Below are 17,489 nucleotides of genomic sequence, written 5' to 3'. Positions count from 1 at the left end.
ATACCTGGTGTCCACAGTATTGCCATGGAAAATATTGCAATACTATTCTGTACAATATTTCCCCAACCGCTAGGGAAAAGCCTATTTACGTACAATCCCAGATAAAATAAGTCTTCCTATTGATATTGGGTCAAGGATTTCCTAAAGGTTCTGATTTAATTACATTTCTGATTAGAGATCAAGAAATTTCAGTTTACAAAACTCAGTTCAGTTTGCTCTAATATAAAAGAGATTCTCACAGGACTTACACTGCACATTAAACAAGCAAGAACACTCAAGTAATTTATATTTAATTACGCACCAGTAAGTACCTTTTATTTTTATATTTATGGTGAAAAGGCATATAAATTGAAAGGTTGATTTCTGGGTTTTATTAATTAATATCAGAACATTTAAACAACAATTGCTTTCCATTGGATTATTTAACACAGCCTCAACAGATTTCCTATTGGTTTTTTACGTGAGCAATCCCTTCCTGTTATGTCTCACCCAGAAGTCCTGTTTTAGCAGAAAAGACTTCAAGTTCAATTTGCTCTAAAGTGCAGAATCATTGTGACATCAGTCTCCGATCACGCCGATGACATTCTCTGGGTTAAGTGACTTCAGCTTACAGCTCTCTCGGCTGCAGAACCTTCCCAGGATTCATCAGGTTCTTTGGGTCCAGCGTGTCCTTGAGACGCTGCATGACCTCGACGGCCATGGGTCCCATCTCTTCACACAGCAGCGCCCTCTTCCCTAGGCCCACTCCGTGCTCCCCCGTACATGTTCCGTCCATGGCCAGTGCTCGCCTGCAGGGGAAACAAACCACAAATATTAACTGCAAAAAATAAATAAATAAGAAAACAGTGTTGAGAAGGTTGTGTAGGTGTTTTGTAAAATTGACTATTATAAAACAGAAAGCTTTTTCAAAACCCAATACCTAAAGTTTATTCCTCTGAAACCATCCCAGCAAGTAGAGAGACGGATGGCTTGACTCCCTTTAGTGCAAAACAAATTGCCCTCGGAGCAATAAAGGTTTCATTCTTTCATTCAAAGGGCAGGTGAATTTGTGTGAAAGTAGGAAAGCTGAGTGAAAAGGATTAGGCAAAGCGTGGTGAGGATTACGGAGAACGGGAAATGGTTAGAGAGTGAATGACCGTTGGTAAGAAGGAGCAGTGAGTCCTGCTGACCTGGCCGGCCTCAGCCTGACGCAAACAAAAATAAACTTCACGTCTACATGGATGGTGGTTTGAAGAATTGAGTTCAGTACATGAACAGGGTTTTCAATTTCATAACAAGAGTTATCTCAAAACACTTTACAGACAGAGCAGGTCTAGACCACAGTCTATAATTTAAAAAGTCCCAACAAGTCTAGTAATTCCCCCAAGAGCAAGCATTTAGTGCTACAGTGGCGAGCAAAAACTCCTTTTAGGGAGAAACCTGGGACAGACCCAGGCTCTTGGTAGGCGGAGTCTGACGGTGCAGGTTGGGGGTGTGATGAGCAGGGGGAATAAAAGATAATGGAACTATGACTAGGAAAAGTAGTTGTAGGAGTTCTGGGCTTAGCAGAGCATGACAGGGTGTAGCAGGGCGTAGCAGGGCCTACCATTTAAGGTTTAAGGGTACAAATGTTTCACCAAAACAAGTTCCTTTCCCGAGACTGTGTAGCAGAGCCACTGTCGCTGCGTTCGGAGCTTAGCGCCGCCCAAGAGGATTGTGACTGGTTTAAAGAAACGCAAACATACACAGTGTTTGTTCTCCTATCCTGGAATGCATCTGTGGAGTAAAGTCTGGCAGAGCGAGACTATGTCGATGCTAACTACGAAGTCTGTGCATTAGTTGTGTTTATTAAGGATGACAATATTCTTGAAATGGATCCCAATCTACCAACCATGGCTCACAGAACGAAAGCATTGGTTCATGAAGTCTCCCTGAGGAGAATGGTTCTGTCTGGTGGAGGAGCTGTGACAAAGTAACTACAGACGATGGGTTCAAAGACACTTTACCTGGCCAGTCTCTCTGTGAAGAGGTGGACCCCGCGCTGCTCCTCTGGGTCATCGGGGTCCACCACCATCAGACAGTGGAAGTTACCATCACCCACATGACCCGCTATGGGACCTGTAGATAGCATTCACATCTCATTAAGCTGGAAAACACACACACACACACACACACACACACACACACACACCAGTGTTGCTCTGGTTGGTTGGAGCCCTTCCTATTGCGTGCAGGAGGAATTTGAAAGACAACCGTTTATCCCGCCCCTCGGATTGAGCCCAGCCAATGGGGAGTTCCCAGACCCAACATCTGGATGTGGGTCTGGCTGGTCAGCATCACTGCTGACACCGCACCGCCTGTCGATCTCACGCTCCATTTTACTTTCACTTGTAAACAAGTACGTAAAAGTAAGTACGTACATTTTATTTATAAAGCCAATTTCAGTTATAAAAAATCACAATTTGCTTGACATAAAACATACAATAAGACACATTAAAACAATAACATAGTGCACTAATTCAAATCTAGAGATCAACAGATACTGGTTTTTCAAGGCTGATGTAAAAAACTTCAAAACAATACTTGGGACTATTTAATGTTCAACCTAATACCCAGTAGAAGATAGTGTGGTGGGGGTGGGGGGACGATGACGATATTTAGTCAGACTCAGTGGGGAGTGAAACCAAAGCAGAGGGACAGACACAGAGCTGTAGCTGAGCCAAAGTGGAAGACTTTGTAATTTATTAACTTTATAGGTTATCGGCTGGTTCCCCCCATGTTGCCGGCCCCCAGGGCAGCCTGCTGACTGTGAGAGTCCGGCACAGTCCCACCCGGGACGGTAACTGAGATCCCATTAGTGCTAGCCATGCAGCAAAGCGTTTAGGTCCAGTCAAAATGCAGCTTAGCTGGCTTATCAGTGCCAGCCTTTTGTGTAAAATGTAGCAGCTTTTTAATCACAGTGAAACATATCAAGCATTATGAACATTATTAACACTGAGGCAACTTCACATAAACAGTTAGACCAGTAAGACTGTTCTCTGCAGTGCCCTTACCTGTGAGTCTGTTCTCTATCAGGTCCTCCTTTGTCTCCACTATGATCTGAGGCAGCCGTGACAGAGGGACGCACACATCTGTAGAGTAAGCCTGTGTGAGACACAGACACACACACCTAAAATTTAAAATATTTATTTAAAATGTAGTAAATATTCTATCATTCAATTGTGCTTAAACAACAAAATAAAGAACCACTAGACAGCAAAAGGGCACTTTACAACATCAGCTTGACTTTCTTGAGTTACAGATGAATGCAACACAAGCTTACGAGGTGCAATCGAACGCACCATAAAGTCCCATCGGTGTTGTTTTGTCCAACAGTGGGCATGGTGTTCTAAAAAGTGCAGCTAGTCGCCTCTGTGTCTTTGGCCGCAGACTGTTGAATGTACCGCTGTATTTAATCCCTTCCAGTTAGCTGTCAGCCTTTTAACCGTGTTTAACAAGCTACTAGCTAAAGATAGGCTAACGTCTCCTGCTGCCAAGTGTAACGTTAACTAGCATGCAGCGATGCTTCCGTTGCCTGTAACGTTTGACGTGACAAAAGAATTTTAGTCACATTCATTCAGCTTAGGCACCTAACCTTAGAAAGGCGAGGGAATTTATGTTTGGTCATTATGTCGCACCAGAGATGGGAAGTGACGAAGTACAAATACCAGAGTATTTTTTAACACAATTATCTGTACTTCTACTTGAGTATGGGAAGGGAGTACTTTTGCCATCTCTGTGTGGCACTGATATCTGCGTTGTCCTCGGGTCAAGCAGATCCTGGTTGTTTTGGAACGAGTTTCAGCACCCATGCTATATTTTTAGGGTAAGATTCATTGAGTATTTCAGGGGTAAAAACTATTTCCAATTTTGGTAGGGGAGAGCCTTTCTTTACCTTGCAGCCAGGTCTGAGAGCCAGAGCAGCATACCAGGCGTCATGCCGAGCTTTCCATAACCGGTCCCGGGTTTCTGCATCTCGAGCCCACTGAAAATCAGAACCACCATTGCTCTGAGTGATGTCCTCTGCGGAAACACATGCGCGCACACACAAACACACACACACACACACTTGTAACCCAACAGCAATACTATTTGACTTTAGTGGTTAGAAATCCATGATTCCACTCACATACCGGCTGTGTGGACCTGTTCCTCGAGGCCTTGCTCGGAGCCGTGGAACTCCAGGAACAGAGTTGGGGTCACGGGGTAGGACAGAGAGCTGAACCTGTTGCACGCATCAATCATCACATCATCCAGAAACTCTGGATAACGCACGTTAACACACAGTCACAACACACAGACAACCAGAACAAATGTCATTGTGATGCATCTAAATAGACTTTTACTTCATGGTCAGAAACACATTTCCAACTGCCATAACTGATATGGATTATTTTTGCCCAGCTGATGTTACGATACATTTCTCACTCCTGCATTGTATAATCCTCTTACTGCAGGTATCCTTCTCTGTAAGGGATCAATAAGGTTTCGTCTCTTCATTCTTTTGTCTACAAACTCAGTTCTCCCTAACCCTGCTCATCTTTCCTCCCGTCTCTTGGTGGTTGCTGTTAAGGAGAAACAAAGGCGCAGCACAACTCTTTTCACATACGTGAAGAATGCTTTCGGTAAACACCTCAGCACAGACAACATGTGTTCTGTGTTTACTTTCCCTATGGCCTTAGCAGGGGGAGCAGCACTGGCATACAACCGCTACGTCACCAAGGTCAAACTACTACTCTGCCTGGAAAGGTTATGAGGTCATGTTTGACACTAGTCTATATCAACCACGCTTCATCTCCCGGATTGTATGAAAGCTGTGCAGGTATGTGTGGGGCTGCGTATCGCTAGAGAAGGTTTCATACCGGAACCCATACCAGTACTGTGACTTTAATTACTGGTTCCTAAACATATTTATTCAATATTTCTACAAATTTTATGAAATCCATTTTAACAAAAATAAAATGCATAATTACACATTTTGGCAAAACTAATGACCTGCGTGTCACTGCGGAGTGGAACGATAGACAGCCAATCCTCAATATGATTAGATCATGGTAGAAGCATTCTGCGTGCTGATTGGATCACTGACGCTGATGAGATTTGCTCCTTAGGTATTAAAATTAGGTATTAAACGACGAGGCATTTTTCAGTATTTGATACTAAGGAGGCAATTTGGCAGGTGCCCAAAACGTATGGTAATTTGGAAGCCAGCCCTAGTGATGGCATGGTCTTCTCACCGATGCGAGCGATGGGTACTCCTGCTTGTAGGATCTGCACTGTGCTGTCTACGGCAGCCTGCACAGAGGGGAAAGAGCAGACGGCAGAAACCACGGCCTCTGGGATGCCGTACAGGCGTAACGTAGTCTTGGTGATGATCCCCAGAGTGCCCTCTGACCCCACAAACAGGTTGGTGAGGTTGTATCCTGCGGACGTCTTCCTAAAGATCGATACAGATAGAAAAGAAAGATAAGCCTATTTAAGATGCTCTATAATCAGGGTCGGGATCATTTGTATATTTTCCCAATACCTATGCTAAAACAATAAATTTAAAACAGTGCCAGTGGCTAAACCACGACTTAAAAAATAGAAAAAAATTAATGAAGAAGCACAAAACGACAACTTTTTAACCAGTAAATTGCTGTTAAGCAAAAAAAAAAAAAACAGATGGCAAAAGGGTATTTTACAACAACTTTGAATGCACCATGAGGGTTACCAGTTTAAAGCAAACACACCATTGTGCCGCCTGTGTTGCAGTGAGCATAGTGCTAGTTTGTGTCTTTGTTTGTGTCAACTATCATGTTGCATATTTGTGGGTGAAATGGCTAAAGCGTACCTGGGACGTCGGCCCTTCCCGGCCGTGTGTATGATGTTCCCATCAGCCAGCACAACCTCCAGGTTTAGAACGTTTTCCCTCATAGTTCCATAACGCACTGCATTGGTACCAGACGCACTCGTGGCAGCCATGCCACACAGAGACGCATCGGCCCCGGGATCTGAGGCGGTAGAAGAACATCGGGAGTGTTTCCTAAATTATTTTGAAGGATAATACAGAAAAATAGGCCTGTCGTCGGCTAAAGAAATTCTTAGATGACTCTCACTCACATGATTTTGTCTAATCGATAAGTTGATTTAATCGACAGATCTGTGCCCTTGAGTAGTCGTTAAGACTAGGAAAACGCTATTTAAATGAAGTCAACTTACCAACTGTAAAAATGAGTTTCTCCACAAAAACATCATGCAAAAGCTCCACTTTAAATATTTTGTTGGCCAGAGATGTGCTCATAGGTTTTTTGGAAATAAGTCATTCAGCATGAAAAAGCATAAAAATGAAATCTTAGTATACTAAAATCAGACCGAGCGATGTGTCGCCTAATGAACTAAGAGGGGGCACCAAACATAAATAGAAAATGTAACTCTACCATGAATACTTTTGGCACAGTGCTGGACCTAAAATTCAAAACTGATCAAAACTATTGTTCACCCCGTAAGTTTTTGTAAAATCTAATCCTCACTTAGTTATTTATATAGTTTTTTTCCCCTTATCCAATATCACCACCTGCTGGATGTATGAATTTAAACTACTTTAATGTTGGCTACAATTTAAATAATCTGTCTTGTAATTTGTTACATAACAACACATTTTACGTTTGAAGGAACAGAGACGCAAAAAATGATCTACCTCGGTATCAGCTAACTGTTATAAACCATACTCAGACAGGTAAAGGAGTGAAAAACAAATCTGACATTACCCTCAACTCTTTTACTCCCAGAGAAAATAAAAAAGGAGGCTGATCCACAAACATCCTTGGTGGATGCCTGACAGTACCTAGGTAAGGACTACTAGCCAGTCAGAAGCAGAGTATGAGGCCCTGACAGTACCTAGGTAAGGACTACTAGCCAGTCAGAAGCAGCGTGTGAGGGCCCTGACAGTACCTAGGTAAGGACTACTAGCCAGTCAGAAGCAGCGTGTGAGGGCGTGATATACTTGCTCCTAGTCCAGCATTATAACGTGTGTTACAAAATGAAGCATGTTTGTCCCAAAAGTAAAGGCTGGACTACAACATTGCTGATTGTGAACAATGACTTATGTTGGAGATGGTAAGTTCCTTTGGGGGGATGTTAGGCTTTTTCACTTTTTAAACCTATAACATGCACAAAAAATATATATAACACAATAAATGAGAAGCCCAAAAGGATAATATCTGCACTTTAAAAACCAAAATGTAGCAATGTAAATGTGGCCTAAGAGTGCGACTGACCAACAGGAAACCATAGCCCGGTGTCTCGCAGGTAGGCGTTGAGGGCCTTCCGAGTCACACCAGGCTCCACCGTCACATCAAAGTCCTCCTGGTGGACGTCCAGAACCTGGTCCATGTTCCTCAGACTGAAGCACACACCACCCTAAGAGCAGGACAATGATTTGACACTATTAAGTAAAACTGAATTGGGAAAGAAACATGTTAGACACACACAAAATAAATACACAATTATTTTGTATTTTTCATACTTGTGATATATTTTTGTATGGGATATTAGCGGGGGAAAAATAATCAATCAATCGTCAATCAATGAAAACCTTTATTTGTCCCCAAGGGGCGATTCATTTGCTGCAGTAGCAAGAAATTGACACACGGTACATGACAACAAAGACAACAATCAAAACAATCAAAACAATTCTTGAATTAAGTATTGAGTATGCCGATTTTCTATTCCTTCATAAACAAAAACAAGAGTTGAACAAATATATCATAAGACATGTCTAAAAATGTATTTGTAAATGTAAAGAATAAAAAATAAATCACGATACAGATGTTTTAATTTTCCCCCCCATCCCTTATACAAAGGTGCTTCCTCTCTCTCACCGTGACTGCGCTGACCCCTCCCTCCAGGCCGGTTCCAGTGCCAAAGGGGATGATGGGAAGGCGGTGGTTGTTGCAGACCTTGGCCAGGGCGCTGACCTCCTCCACACAACGAGGAAACACCACCACATCTGGGGGACAACATCTGGACAGCAGCAAAGCAACACTCACTCACTCTGTTCTCCAGTCATTTTGAAATATAAAGTCAACTTGGGCTACATTGGGGGGGTTAAGAACACAACAGGACGTCACACAAATGGGCCGTTTCATTGACACTCCCCCAGCTGCACAACCTTACAACAGATCTCTGGATCGCTTATTCTGGTGTGAATGCCCCCTTACTATGGCCCACCACAGGATGTACTGTGTGTACACATCCCGAAGCTCAGGTGCTAAGCGGCACTCTAACGTATGTGTATGTGTGTGTGCTGAAATTGTGTATTTTTTGTTGTCCTACCATGCACTATTAAGATTGTCTAGCTGTCTTCAAGGATCCACTGGCACAATGCCAATGCACTGATCTAATGCTGCTTTGTAGCGTTTCCCTCTAGTTTTGTCTGGATATTGTAAGTCAGGTGTTGTGCCATGACATTTTTAAGTCTCATGTCTGTCAGTGGACCACTGGTGTCAATCCTTATTTTGTGTAATGCCACATAGTTACCAGATACCATAGTACTGTATGTGTGTGAGAGACAGACACACACACAGAGAGAGAGAGAGAGAGACAGAGAGAGAGAGAGAGAGAGAGAGAGAGAGATTGAGACTGACTTACCTGTGTACAGACTCATCTTTGCCATGTTGCTGCCTGACAGCTTCACCCAATGAGACGCCGTCTTCTCCACATATCGACCTGAATGTCGAGAGCACGCTGTCCAATGCAGTCTATGCAGACACACACACACACACACACACACACACACACACACACACACACACACACACACACACACACACACACACACACACACACACACACACACACACACACACACACAGCTTTGCTTCAACCTAAACGTCACAAGATAATGCTGCCTAACATTAACGTTATCCCACTCAAGAGGTGGAGCTAAAAGGTCGCTGCAACAGCAGCTAGCGTTATGTTAACAGCATTACAGCAATGCTTTACTAACGTTAGCCATGTCACTGCATTTTGGGTTTATTAACGCTAAACTAGCTAACGGTATACATGCATAAAAGTAATGTATTCTACCGTCTCGGCAACAAACTCACTCTGGTGGTGTTTACTGAGTTAATGCAACGTGACTGCAGGAGGTAATGTCGGTGAGACAGCAACCGCCGACCCGGTGTCAAGCCAAGCAACATGTTTTACCGGTCTACCTGGCACCGAACAAGGTCAGGAACTAAGCTAGTACCTTTCTTCAACTGCCTATGGCTAGTACTCTATCAAAGCAGTGCAAATAACTACACAACTTCCGGAATTCGTTTCAGAATAAAACACAACTACTAAAGATTTGAAGCACATTCACAAAAAATTACACAGTATGCTTAATTTTAACATTTGTGATAATTGTTCATATTATTATTATTATTTTTATTATAATTATTGTTATTATAAGGGGATCTTTAGGAGTGTAAGTGTGCAATAGTGAGAGTAACAAAACGTTATTATGAAAAACACAGGGTTTTGTGAAAGCTGCTATACGGATTACCATTATTATTATATTTTTTTATTATTATAATGAAAAAAAATTAGGACCAAGGACCCCTTATGCAGATCCACAACTAAAAAGGTTTAACTTTTGATACATGTCATTACATTGCATTGTCACGCAAAATGCAGTTTAACTGGATTTGGCTGTTACTTGTAGGAAATATTTATATAGTATAATTATTAACGTTGTCGTACAGTACATCATTTGGTAGTCTAACAATTAAATGCCTTGTAGCAAATCGTATGGTCATATTTTGAAGGCCACCTCGTGTGTTTCCGGTTATCTGATGGCGCTTGCAGAAGGACGATTTGACGAAATAAGTGTTTTCAAAGGAGGCGCTGCAGGTCGACGAAAAGTGACCGTAGGGAAGTTCCAGGTGGGACGGGGAGCTGCTGCCGTCAGCGCCGGTCTGTCCGCTCTTCCATAACCACTTCAGTCCCAAAGTAAGTTCCGTAAATTCGACGAGTTACCAAATGAACCAAATGTACAGTATTTGTGAGGAATTCACTCTGCGAGTCTTTATGGGTATTGTTGTCCTCCCCAACCTAAACAGTTACATGTTGTTTTGTTAGCATTCGTAAGTTAGCAGTTCAAAGTACACAGCTGGACAAGTTACATCAGTCACTGGCCTATTTATGAACAGGTACACTGTCAACTGTAATTAAAACCCCAAAATACAGCAAATGCACTCAGGTGGATCTTATTATCATTTAAGTCAAGACACTTACCGTTTATAAACGGTTAGTGTCTTGACTAAAATGATAATAAGATCATAAAACATGCTCTTTGGATGGAAGGGTAAGGTCATTTTTAGCTAAAATCCGGTTCACCTTTGATGACGTACAGATCTTACCATAAGGAATTAAGAGCTTGTCAAAGACCATAAATTATGATATAATCGGGGACCTATAAATGGCTAGATTTTATAAGGTAATCTGGTGGAAGCACACTTAGGGATTAACGCATTATGTGATATTAACGCATTATGTAATAAACGTCAACATGTAATAAATGTATACTTCACCGTGTAACAACACCCGCATTTTGTTATAGTTTTATTAAAGTCTGCTGCATTTTGTAATAAAAACTCCGAACGCAATATGTAATAAATGTAGTGACGTATTGAGTAATGCAATACGTGTATTTTTAAAATATACTTCTGCGTCATGATTCACACTAGAATCCATAAATTAAACATGACAATGTTATGACACATATGAATGAACGTATGCTTTTTAGTTGGTAATTACATAATGCACCATATACATCTTTTTTTAAAGTGTCTGACCCCCCCCCCCCCTAGAAATGTATTAAATATTGTGCTCAGGTTTTTATTACAAAGTGCCACAGATTATTACATAACGAAATATAAATGTATTACCTTAAATTTTTTTTTTTACATAATGTGTTTTAACGCCATATTTTTTGCTTGATAATGTATTAAATGGTTTATAATGTGTAACTTTCCCTAACACAGCTGCATTCCCTTTGAGAGGCCATGTACCCCGTAGACCTTCCAGATGTGGATGACACCGGCCTCACATCAGCATCTCAAAAGTATCTCTCTTCTTTAGAGTCAGGACCTTGTAACGAGGAGTGGTTTCAGTTATCACAGACTTTGAAGGTACCGTTTTTCTTTTCTTTTCAAGATGATTTGTTGGGTATTTTGGCCTTTAACGGATAGGGAAGTTGCAGACAGGGAAGTGGGGGGGGGGGGGGGCACATTTAAACCCTGGGCTGCTGTGGTAAGGGCCGAGCCTTGGTATGTGGGGCGAACGCTCTACCAGGTGAGGCACCCCCACGGTGGTGTTGAAGGGCTGTAACTACCGATTATTTTCATGGTAGATTATTTTCTTAATTATCGTTTTTTAATGAATGCGTTGTTTGGTCTATAACAGTTTTGAATATTGGTTATTGGTCCCCAATATGATGTTCAATGCCTCAAATGTCTCCTTTTGTCCATAACTTAAAAATATTCACTTTACTGTCAAAGAGTAGAGAAGAAACTAGAATATTACAAATATTCACATTTTGGAATCAGATTTTTTTTTAAACGGATTAATCAATTACCAAACTAGTTGGCAATTAAATAGTTTCCAACTAATCAATCAATCTTTGCTGCTCCAGTGTTTTCACTATTTCCAGTTTTCCAGCCACTGTAAGTATAGACATGTCCATGATATTCACCTTACATAATGCTTACAACTGGCAGCACGGTGGAGATGATTTAGCAAATATCTGCAAAATCCTTGACACCGGTTTTATTGCAGGTTCATATTTTGGCTACTGGAATTTTTCATTTGGAGTGTTTGTTGCTACACTGGTATTCTACATCGACGACGATTCAGTCACGGGATTGTTCAGGTGCTGCCGGAAACTCCCCCCCGGATGTCTGTCCCCTACTCTCTGTGTTGGCGCTCTAACCTGCGGCTGAATTCTGAGGACTATGGTTACCTGGTCCTCAGATCTCTGCAGGGTAAATCCAGACAGCTAGCTAGACTATCTGTCCAATCTGAGGACTATGGTTACCTGGTCCTCAGATCTCTGCAGGGTAAATCCAGACAGCTAGCTAGACTATCTGTCCAATCAGAGTTTTTGGTTGAGGACTAAAACTACTTCTGAGCGTACACATGTTCCACCAAAACAACTTCCTTCCTGAGACTATTTAGCAGAGGCACCGTGACGCCGTCCAGAGTTTCGCCCCGCCCATGACGATTGTGATTGGTTTAGAGAAATGCCAATAAACCAGAGCACGTTATTCTCTCATCCACGAAAGCTGTATGGACTAGCCAGACCCTCCTCCGCAGCGCTGTGGGGGAAGGTCTGGACGTGAGACTCCAGGTCAGGGAGGGTGGAGTCCTACATCGCCGGACCTTCCTCCACAGAGCTTTGGTGCTAAGCTCAGGACCGAGCCACCAGATTTAGAACGCCAACACAAAGTAAGCGGAAGGTGACGGACATCCGGCTGAAAAGAGTGATTGAATTTCCAGCGGCACCTGAACAACCCTAGAAGTGGAACGTCGTGGATACAGACGAGGAGCGTTACATGAATGCATGAAGTCGTCTTCCTGTCTGCTCAGGTAGCGATCACAGCTGACAGTGTAAGGCGGGTGCACCTGTTTGAAAATAACCAACCCGACTGTGCACTGCTGGCGCTTTACTCTCCAGATGATCCAACACAAGGTTCGGAACTAAGTCCCTGCGTCTACACGGACACCCATTAAGACAAAGACTAATGCTTTCTGCTCTACCTTCCAGTGGTGGCTCTATACCTGCATGAGAAGTGGTGGTGTGTGGAGGACGTCTTACGAACATCTAGCAAGTCCAGAAGTGGCTTGATCATGGTAAATATAAGCGCTGGGACTAGTTGATTTGTCCAGATTAAATTCTTTCTAACAATACGTGGGTGCAAATTGGATTTGTATTGCAATTTTCATTAATCGCAATGGATAGGCTTGAGTATTACGAATTTTTCCTTCTTTAATAAAAACAAAAGTAGAATAATATACTTCCAGAGACAATATATCCTGAGACATTTCTAAAAACTCAGTGTTTTCTAAAAAGAATGCACATCAGTTAGTCGGACATTTATTTTCATTTGTAAAGACAAATGTAACAAGGTTTTGTGAATTTTCGGCTTTCGCTGAAAATATTTGCCGTTTTATCCAGTAACGCAGACATCGTCTCGACTCTTTGCTGTCACAGTTGTAAAGTTGTGGTTTCTGTGCTTCTTGTTCTCATCAGTGTTTTATTTTTTTCTCTTTGTTACCTGTAGCACTTTGAGATCTATTGATGAAAAGTGCATTATAAATAAAATGTATTATTATTATTATTTATTCTTCAGTGCTTCCAAAGTCCTAGTGTTCTCCTCAGGTGCAGTCGATCACGGAGAGGGTGATCGTGTTCCTGCTCAGTCAGGTAGTGGAGAGGTCCTCGCAGGAGAAGGCCTTGTTCTCCCTGCACCCCCCCACAGAGAGCTGCAAACTGCTGTGGAGGGACAGCCAGGCGGTCGGCTTCTACACCGTCAAACACAAAGGTAGGATGGAGGAGGAGAATGAGTGTATTCTTTTACACAAAACCTTGCCTACTACAGCTTTAACTTTGGCAGTTGTTGCTCTTTAAAGGTAAAAAAGGTTCATTTTGACCTGCGTCCCGTTTCTCCTAGCACACGCATGCCCAGTATACGAGAATGTTGGTGAGATAGCGGATTTGGGCGTGTTACTTTAAACTGAGATTAGTAGTTCTCCAAACGAAAATCTCCACTCTGGCCGCAGTTTTTAGAAAGACTCGTTTTCAGAGGAGAATTGTCCGTTTGTTTGTAAACAAAGGGAAATGGCTCCGTTTGTCAAAATAACCACGGACGGGCACTTGATGTGCATTATTAAGTACAGTAAAGGCACCAAAATACTACTAACTCTCCTTTGGAGCGTAGGCTGCGCACGTCTTTAGAAATGAATGCTACGCGTCTGCAAGATGCAATTCAGCAAATGAGCGTGGGGGGCAGTACATCGTCTGACAGGCAGGAGCCCGGGAGTATCTCCCATGTCGGTCAATGATGACCTGGCCCTGATCTGCCCCCGCGTGGGTACACGTTTAATCCTCCAGGTACACGCAAAGTACGCAAGCAAGTACACGAACAATGCCTTTCATATCGCAGCCGCTTGTCAACGTGTACGCATTGTGAAAAAGCAGATGTATTGGCGCCTGAACAGTGCTGCTGGTGTTCCAGGCAGCCTGTGTGACGCCTGGAGCAGCCGCTGCTACCTGCTGCCGGCCCTGGACACGGTGCTGGTCAGGAGGAGCTGGAGGAGGAGAGGCCTGGGGCTTCAGATGCTGGAAGATTACTGCTCCTCCTTCTACACAGAGACATGTCTGGGAATCAGCTCACCATTATCACCCAGCATGGCAGCAGGTCAGCCCCCCCCCCCAAAAAGCCCATTCATTTGTTTCTGTTAAGTGTAGGGATCCAACAAATTCCAAAAAGGTCAAGGAGAAAATTTAAGACAAAAAGAGCAGCACAAAACTCACGTAGGAACACAGGCTACTGGAACGGAACAAATGTAGAACACTCCAACAGGAAGACACACAGGAAGACACAGAACAATCTGACTATAGACAGGGGAGCACAGACACTAAATACACAGGGTAACGAGATAACGAGAGGCAGGTGACAAGAGGACTGGGAAACAGGTGGAAAACATCAGGTAATCACAGGAGCAGGAACACACAGGAAGTAAACCCAAAAACAAGACGAGACAGAGACCAGACTCATCAAAATAAAACAGGAAACAGAACATCCAGACAGGAACAACAACACAAGACTGGGTAGGAAACACGGAGAATAACAGAAAACAGAACAAAGTAAGCGGAGAAAAACCAAAACCAAAACAGTTTATTCACATTCTAGTTCTCTTCGTCTCCTCTTCATTTCTTCTTATCTAGAGGAGACCTTCTCCTGATGAATGTATATTTCCTGTAATTTTTCCCATATGGCATGGATGCCACATGGGATTAACTGGCAAAGTTACTTGGAAACAGAAGATCAAATACAATAATAGTCACATCACAGTAAAAAAGAAAAGAAATTGTGTATCTTTGGTTGTGTGTGTCCCGTGTGTTCAGTGTGCAGGAGCTTTCTGCAGCAACACGAGGAACATCTGGAGCAACTGTATGAGGTGGAGGCTCCAGGGGACTGGAGCCAGCGCAGGAACATCTGGCTCAGCATCCAGCTGGGCCGCTACTCCCTCGGTACACTTTATATTTGGTGTTTAGACGTTAGGAAAAATCCTCATTTTAGATATCAGACAGTAAAACCAGGTTGTCCCAAAGATTCCGATGTTTTTGGAGCTTGTCGACATTTAAGAGTACCCCTCGCTAGGGCTGGGCAACATGGCTGACAACTGTATCACCATATAAGTGTTTCATATCGGTCCATATTGATGATTAGTAATGTTTTTAGGACCTATTTAAAGCGCAACCAAACGTGATACTGTTACATGATTGGCTGTTAGGGTGTCACTCTCTATGTTGCTAGGTTACCAGAGAGCAAGTGTCTTTGTTATGCAACCAAACTTGCTTCAAAAAAAATATGATCGAAGGTTTTATCGAATGCATTTTTTATTGATATTGATCACGTGTCTATCATGAGACATATTGTTCTGGTTGCATCGCCCAACCCTACCTCGTCTACCTTTATGGGACCTCATCTGACCCGTGACTTTCTTCTGTAGGTGATAGTGAGGAGAATAGTCCCACATCAGGAGAAATGCAGAAGAATGAAGGAGAACACTCCTCTCAGAAGGTGGGATCCTTTGCTTGTGTTTAAATGAAACACTATGTCATGAACCAGCTCAACGTTAGGACATGATCTGGCTTACCACAAGGGATGGGTCTGGAGACCTGGTTCTATTATGACCCGGTTCCAAATTTCTCAAAATCCCAAAATCAGCAAGGTGGACTAGTGCATCATATAAGGTCTAAAAATAGATACATGCACAAACCAGAAAAATTATTTAGGAGCACAGTGGTCCTGAGGACTAAAGACTGAAGACCCACACATGGGCTCAAATAGGTAGAAATTGGATTAGAGGAGGAGAAACATTGGCGTCAGTGTCAGTGTTCAGATTCCAAACCAAAACGGGTCAGAAGTGTTTCCAAATGTCAAACGCCAGAGCAGGGGGAATGAGAGGGAGAAACGCCAGAGCAGGGGGAATGAGAGGGGGAAACACCAGAGCAGGGGGAATGAGAGGGGGAAACGCCAGAGCAGGGGGAATGAGAGGGGGAAAAAGAGGGGGAAAAAGAGGGGGAAATTCCATAGCAGGGGGAATGAGAGGGAATGAGAGTCTCCTCTGTTGTTGTTCCAGACCTACAGTCGTACTGTAGACCCGACCTCAGCGAGCACCTGTAACGTGAGCATTCCACTGGTAATACACTCTCCCGCATCACAAACAAAACCCTGTGATCTACGCCGAGGAAGAAGCTTCCCACAGCAGCGAGATCTCTGGAACAGGATGTCCTGCAGCCCACGCTGATGGTCTGCACTCTGGATCTCCCAGAAGACCACCAGAGGCAGAGCCCTCTCTATCTGCAGAGCCTCGCAGAGAGAAAACACAGAGAAGTGCCAAACGGGTCAGAAGGACATGAGGAAACAGACACAGCTGTTCATACTGATCAAGGGGAGGGTCGTTCTCTGTGCTTCTCAACTTTTTAAAGTAACGTTTCAACACTTGTGTTTTCTTCCCGTCGACCATGCAACTTTATATTTCTGGGTCAGACTTTCTTTTTTTTAACGTTTTAGAAGCTTTTCCTAACGTTTCATCATCCGTTTTTTGTCCCTTCTTCCAATGTTTTTGTCAATTTTTTGACGTTTTTTTGCCATATTTTTGAAGCTTTTAAGAACATTCTTTTATAATTTTCTTTTCAAATGCTATAAATGTGAATAAAATAATAGAATCAATGGCTGTTGTGAACTGATCATTTAATCTACTTGTGAAGAGCGTTCTAGGGAACCCTCCACGACTATTTGGTTGAAAGAAATCCACATTTCTGATATAGAAATGTTTTGAAAATGGTTCATATTTGACCTTAAGACAACACAACAGTGAAGCCAGATCTTCGTCGTCCCCCCCTCCCCCCCGACCAACACCAAACTAAATAATAAGGTACAATACAGTGCTCGCTGAAATAGATTTTATAAACAACAACCTTGGAACATTTAAATGGTAAATTTAATTTAAATTTAAAAATTTAAATGGATTTTACTAATTCGCTGTTAAAATAACAATGAAATGCTGCGTCATTGACTTTAGAGGTTTTTGTTGGTCTATGGTGCCATCACTTCCCACTGCTTCAAGATAACAATACACCCAGAATGCACCTGAACATACCTCCCTGTAAGACCAGCACGCCCAGAATGCACCTGAACACACCTCCCTGTAAG

The 17,489-nt window shown here is 42.8% G+C and overlaps 2 protein-coding genes and 1 long non-coding RNA gene across 7 annotated transcripts in view; 1 reads left to right on the top strand and 2 right to left on the bottom strand.

Annotated features, from left to right (window-relative positions):
* Window positions 1-305: 305 nt before the first annotated feature.
* ldhd (lactate dehydrogenase D) lies at window positions 306-9,282 on the bottom strand. The gene is made up of 11 exons (XM_034878585.1): window positions 9,108-9,282; window positions 8,650-8,759; window positions 7,881-8,022; window positions 7,278-7,419; window positions 5,852-6,011; window positions 5,256-5,455; window positions 4,152-4,280; window positions 3,914-4,041; window positions 3,033-3,123; window positions 1,986-2,097; window positions 306-788 (listed from the first exon to the last, which is right to left on the bottom strand). The coding sequence occupies exons 1-11, from the start codon at window positions 9,198-9,200 to the stop codon at window positions 608-610; spliced, it is 1,488 nt and encodes a 495-aa protein (XP_034734476.1). The 5' UTR covers window positions 9,201-9,282; the 3' UTR covers window positions 306-607.
* Window positions 9,283-9,892: 610 nt separating this feature from the next.
* fam169b (family with sequence similarity 169 member B) lies at window positions 9,893-16,883 on the top strand. Of its 4 annotated transcripts, none has more exons than XM_034878617.1 (9): window positions 9,893-9,993; window positions 11,028-11,174; window positions 12,631-12,733; window positions 12,809-12,894; window positions 13,430-13,586; window positions 14,280-14,462; window positions 15,173-15,298; window positions 15,781-15,851; window positions 16,414-16,881. In XM_034878617.1, exons 2-9 carry the CDS (start codon window positions 11,049-11,051, stop codon window positions 16,579-16,581), a joined length of 1,020 nt encoding a protein of 339 aa, XP_034734508.1. In that variant the 5' UTR covers window positions 9,893-9,993; window positions 11,028-11,048; the 3' UTR covers window positions 16,582-16,881. The 4 variants fall into 4 exon arrangements, with proteins under 4 accessions (XP_034734508.1, XP_034734506.1, XP_034734509.1 ...); XM_034878615.1 differs by having other exon boundaries at window positions 13,424-13,586; window positions 16,414-16,875; XM_034878616.1 differs by having other exon boundaries at window positions 9,903-10,002; window positions 13,424-13,586; window positions 16,414-16,875.
* A 491-nt stretch (window positions 16,884-17,374) lies between these two features.
* LOC117948785 overlaps window positions 17,375-17,489 on the bottom strand; it is a 297-nt gene continuing 182 nt past the window's right edge. For both annotated transcript variants that reach the window (XR_004657553.1, XR_004657554.1), the window contains exon 2: window positions 17,375-17,478. This is a non-coding gene — a long non-coding RNA (uncharacterized LOC117948785). The remainder of the gene's footprint in view (window positions 17,479-17,489) is intronic.

Source organism: Etheostoma cragini, chromosome 8, assembly GCF_013103735.1.
Source record: "Etheostoma cragini isolate CJK2018 chromosome 8, CSU_Ecrag_1.0, whole genome shotgun sequence".
Taxonomy (NCBI): Eukaryota; Metazoa; Chordata; class Actinopteri; order Perciformes; family Percidae; genus Etheostoma; species Etheostoma cragini.
Note: the sequence above shows the minus strand (reverse complement) of the source record. Positions and strands in the feature narration are given on the sequence as shown.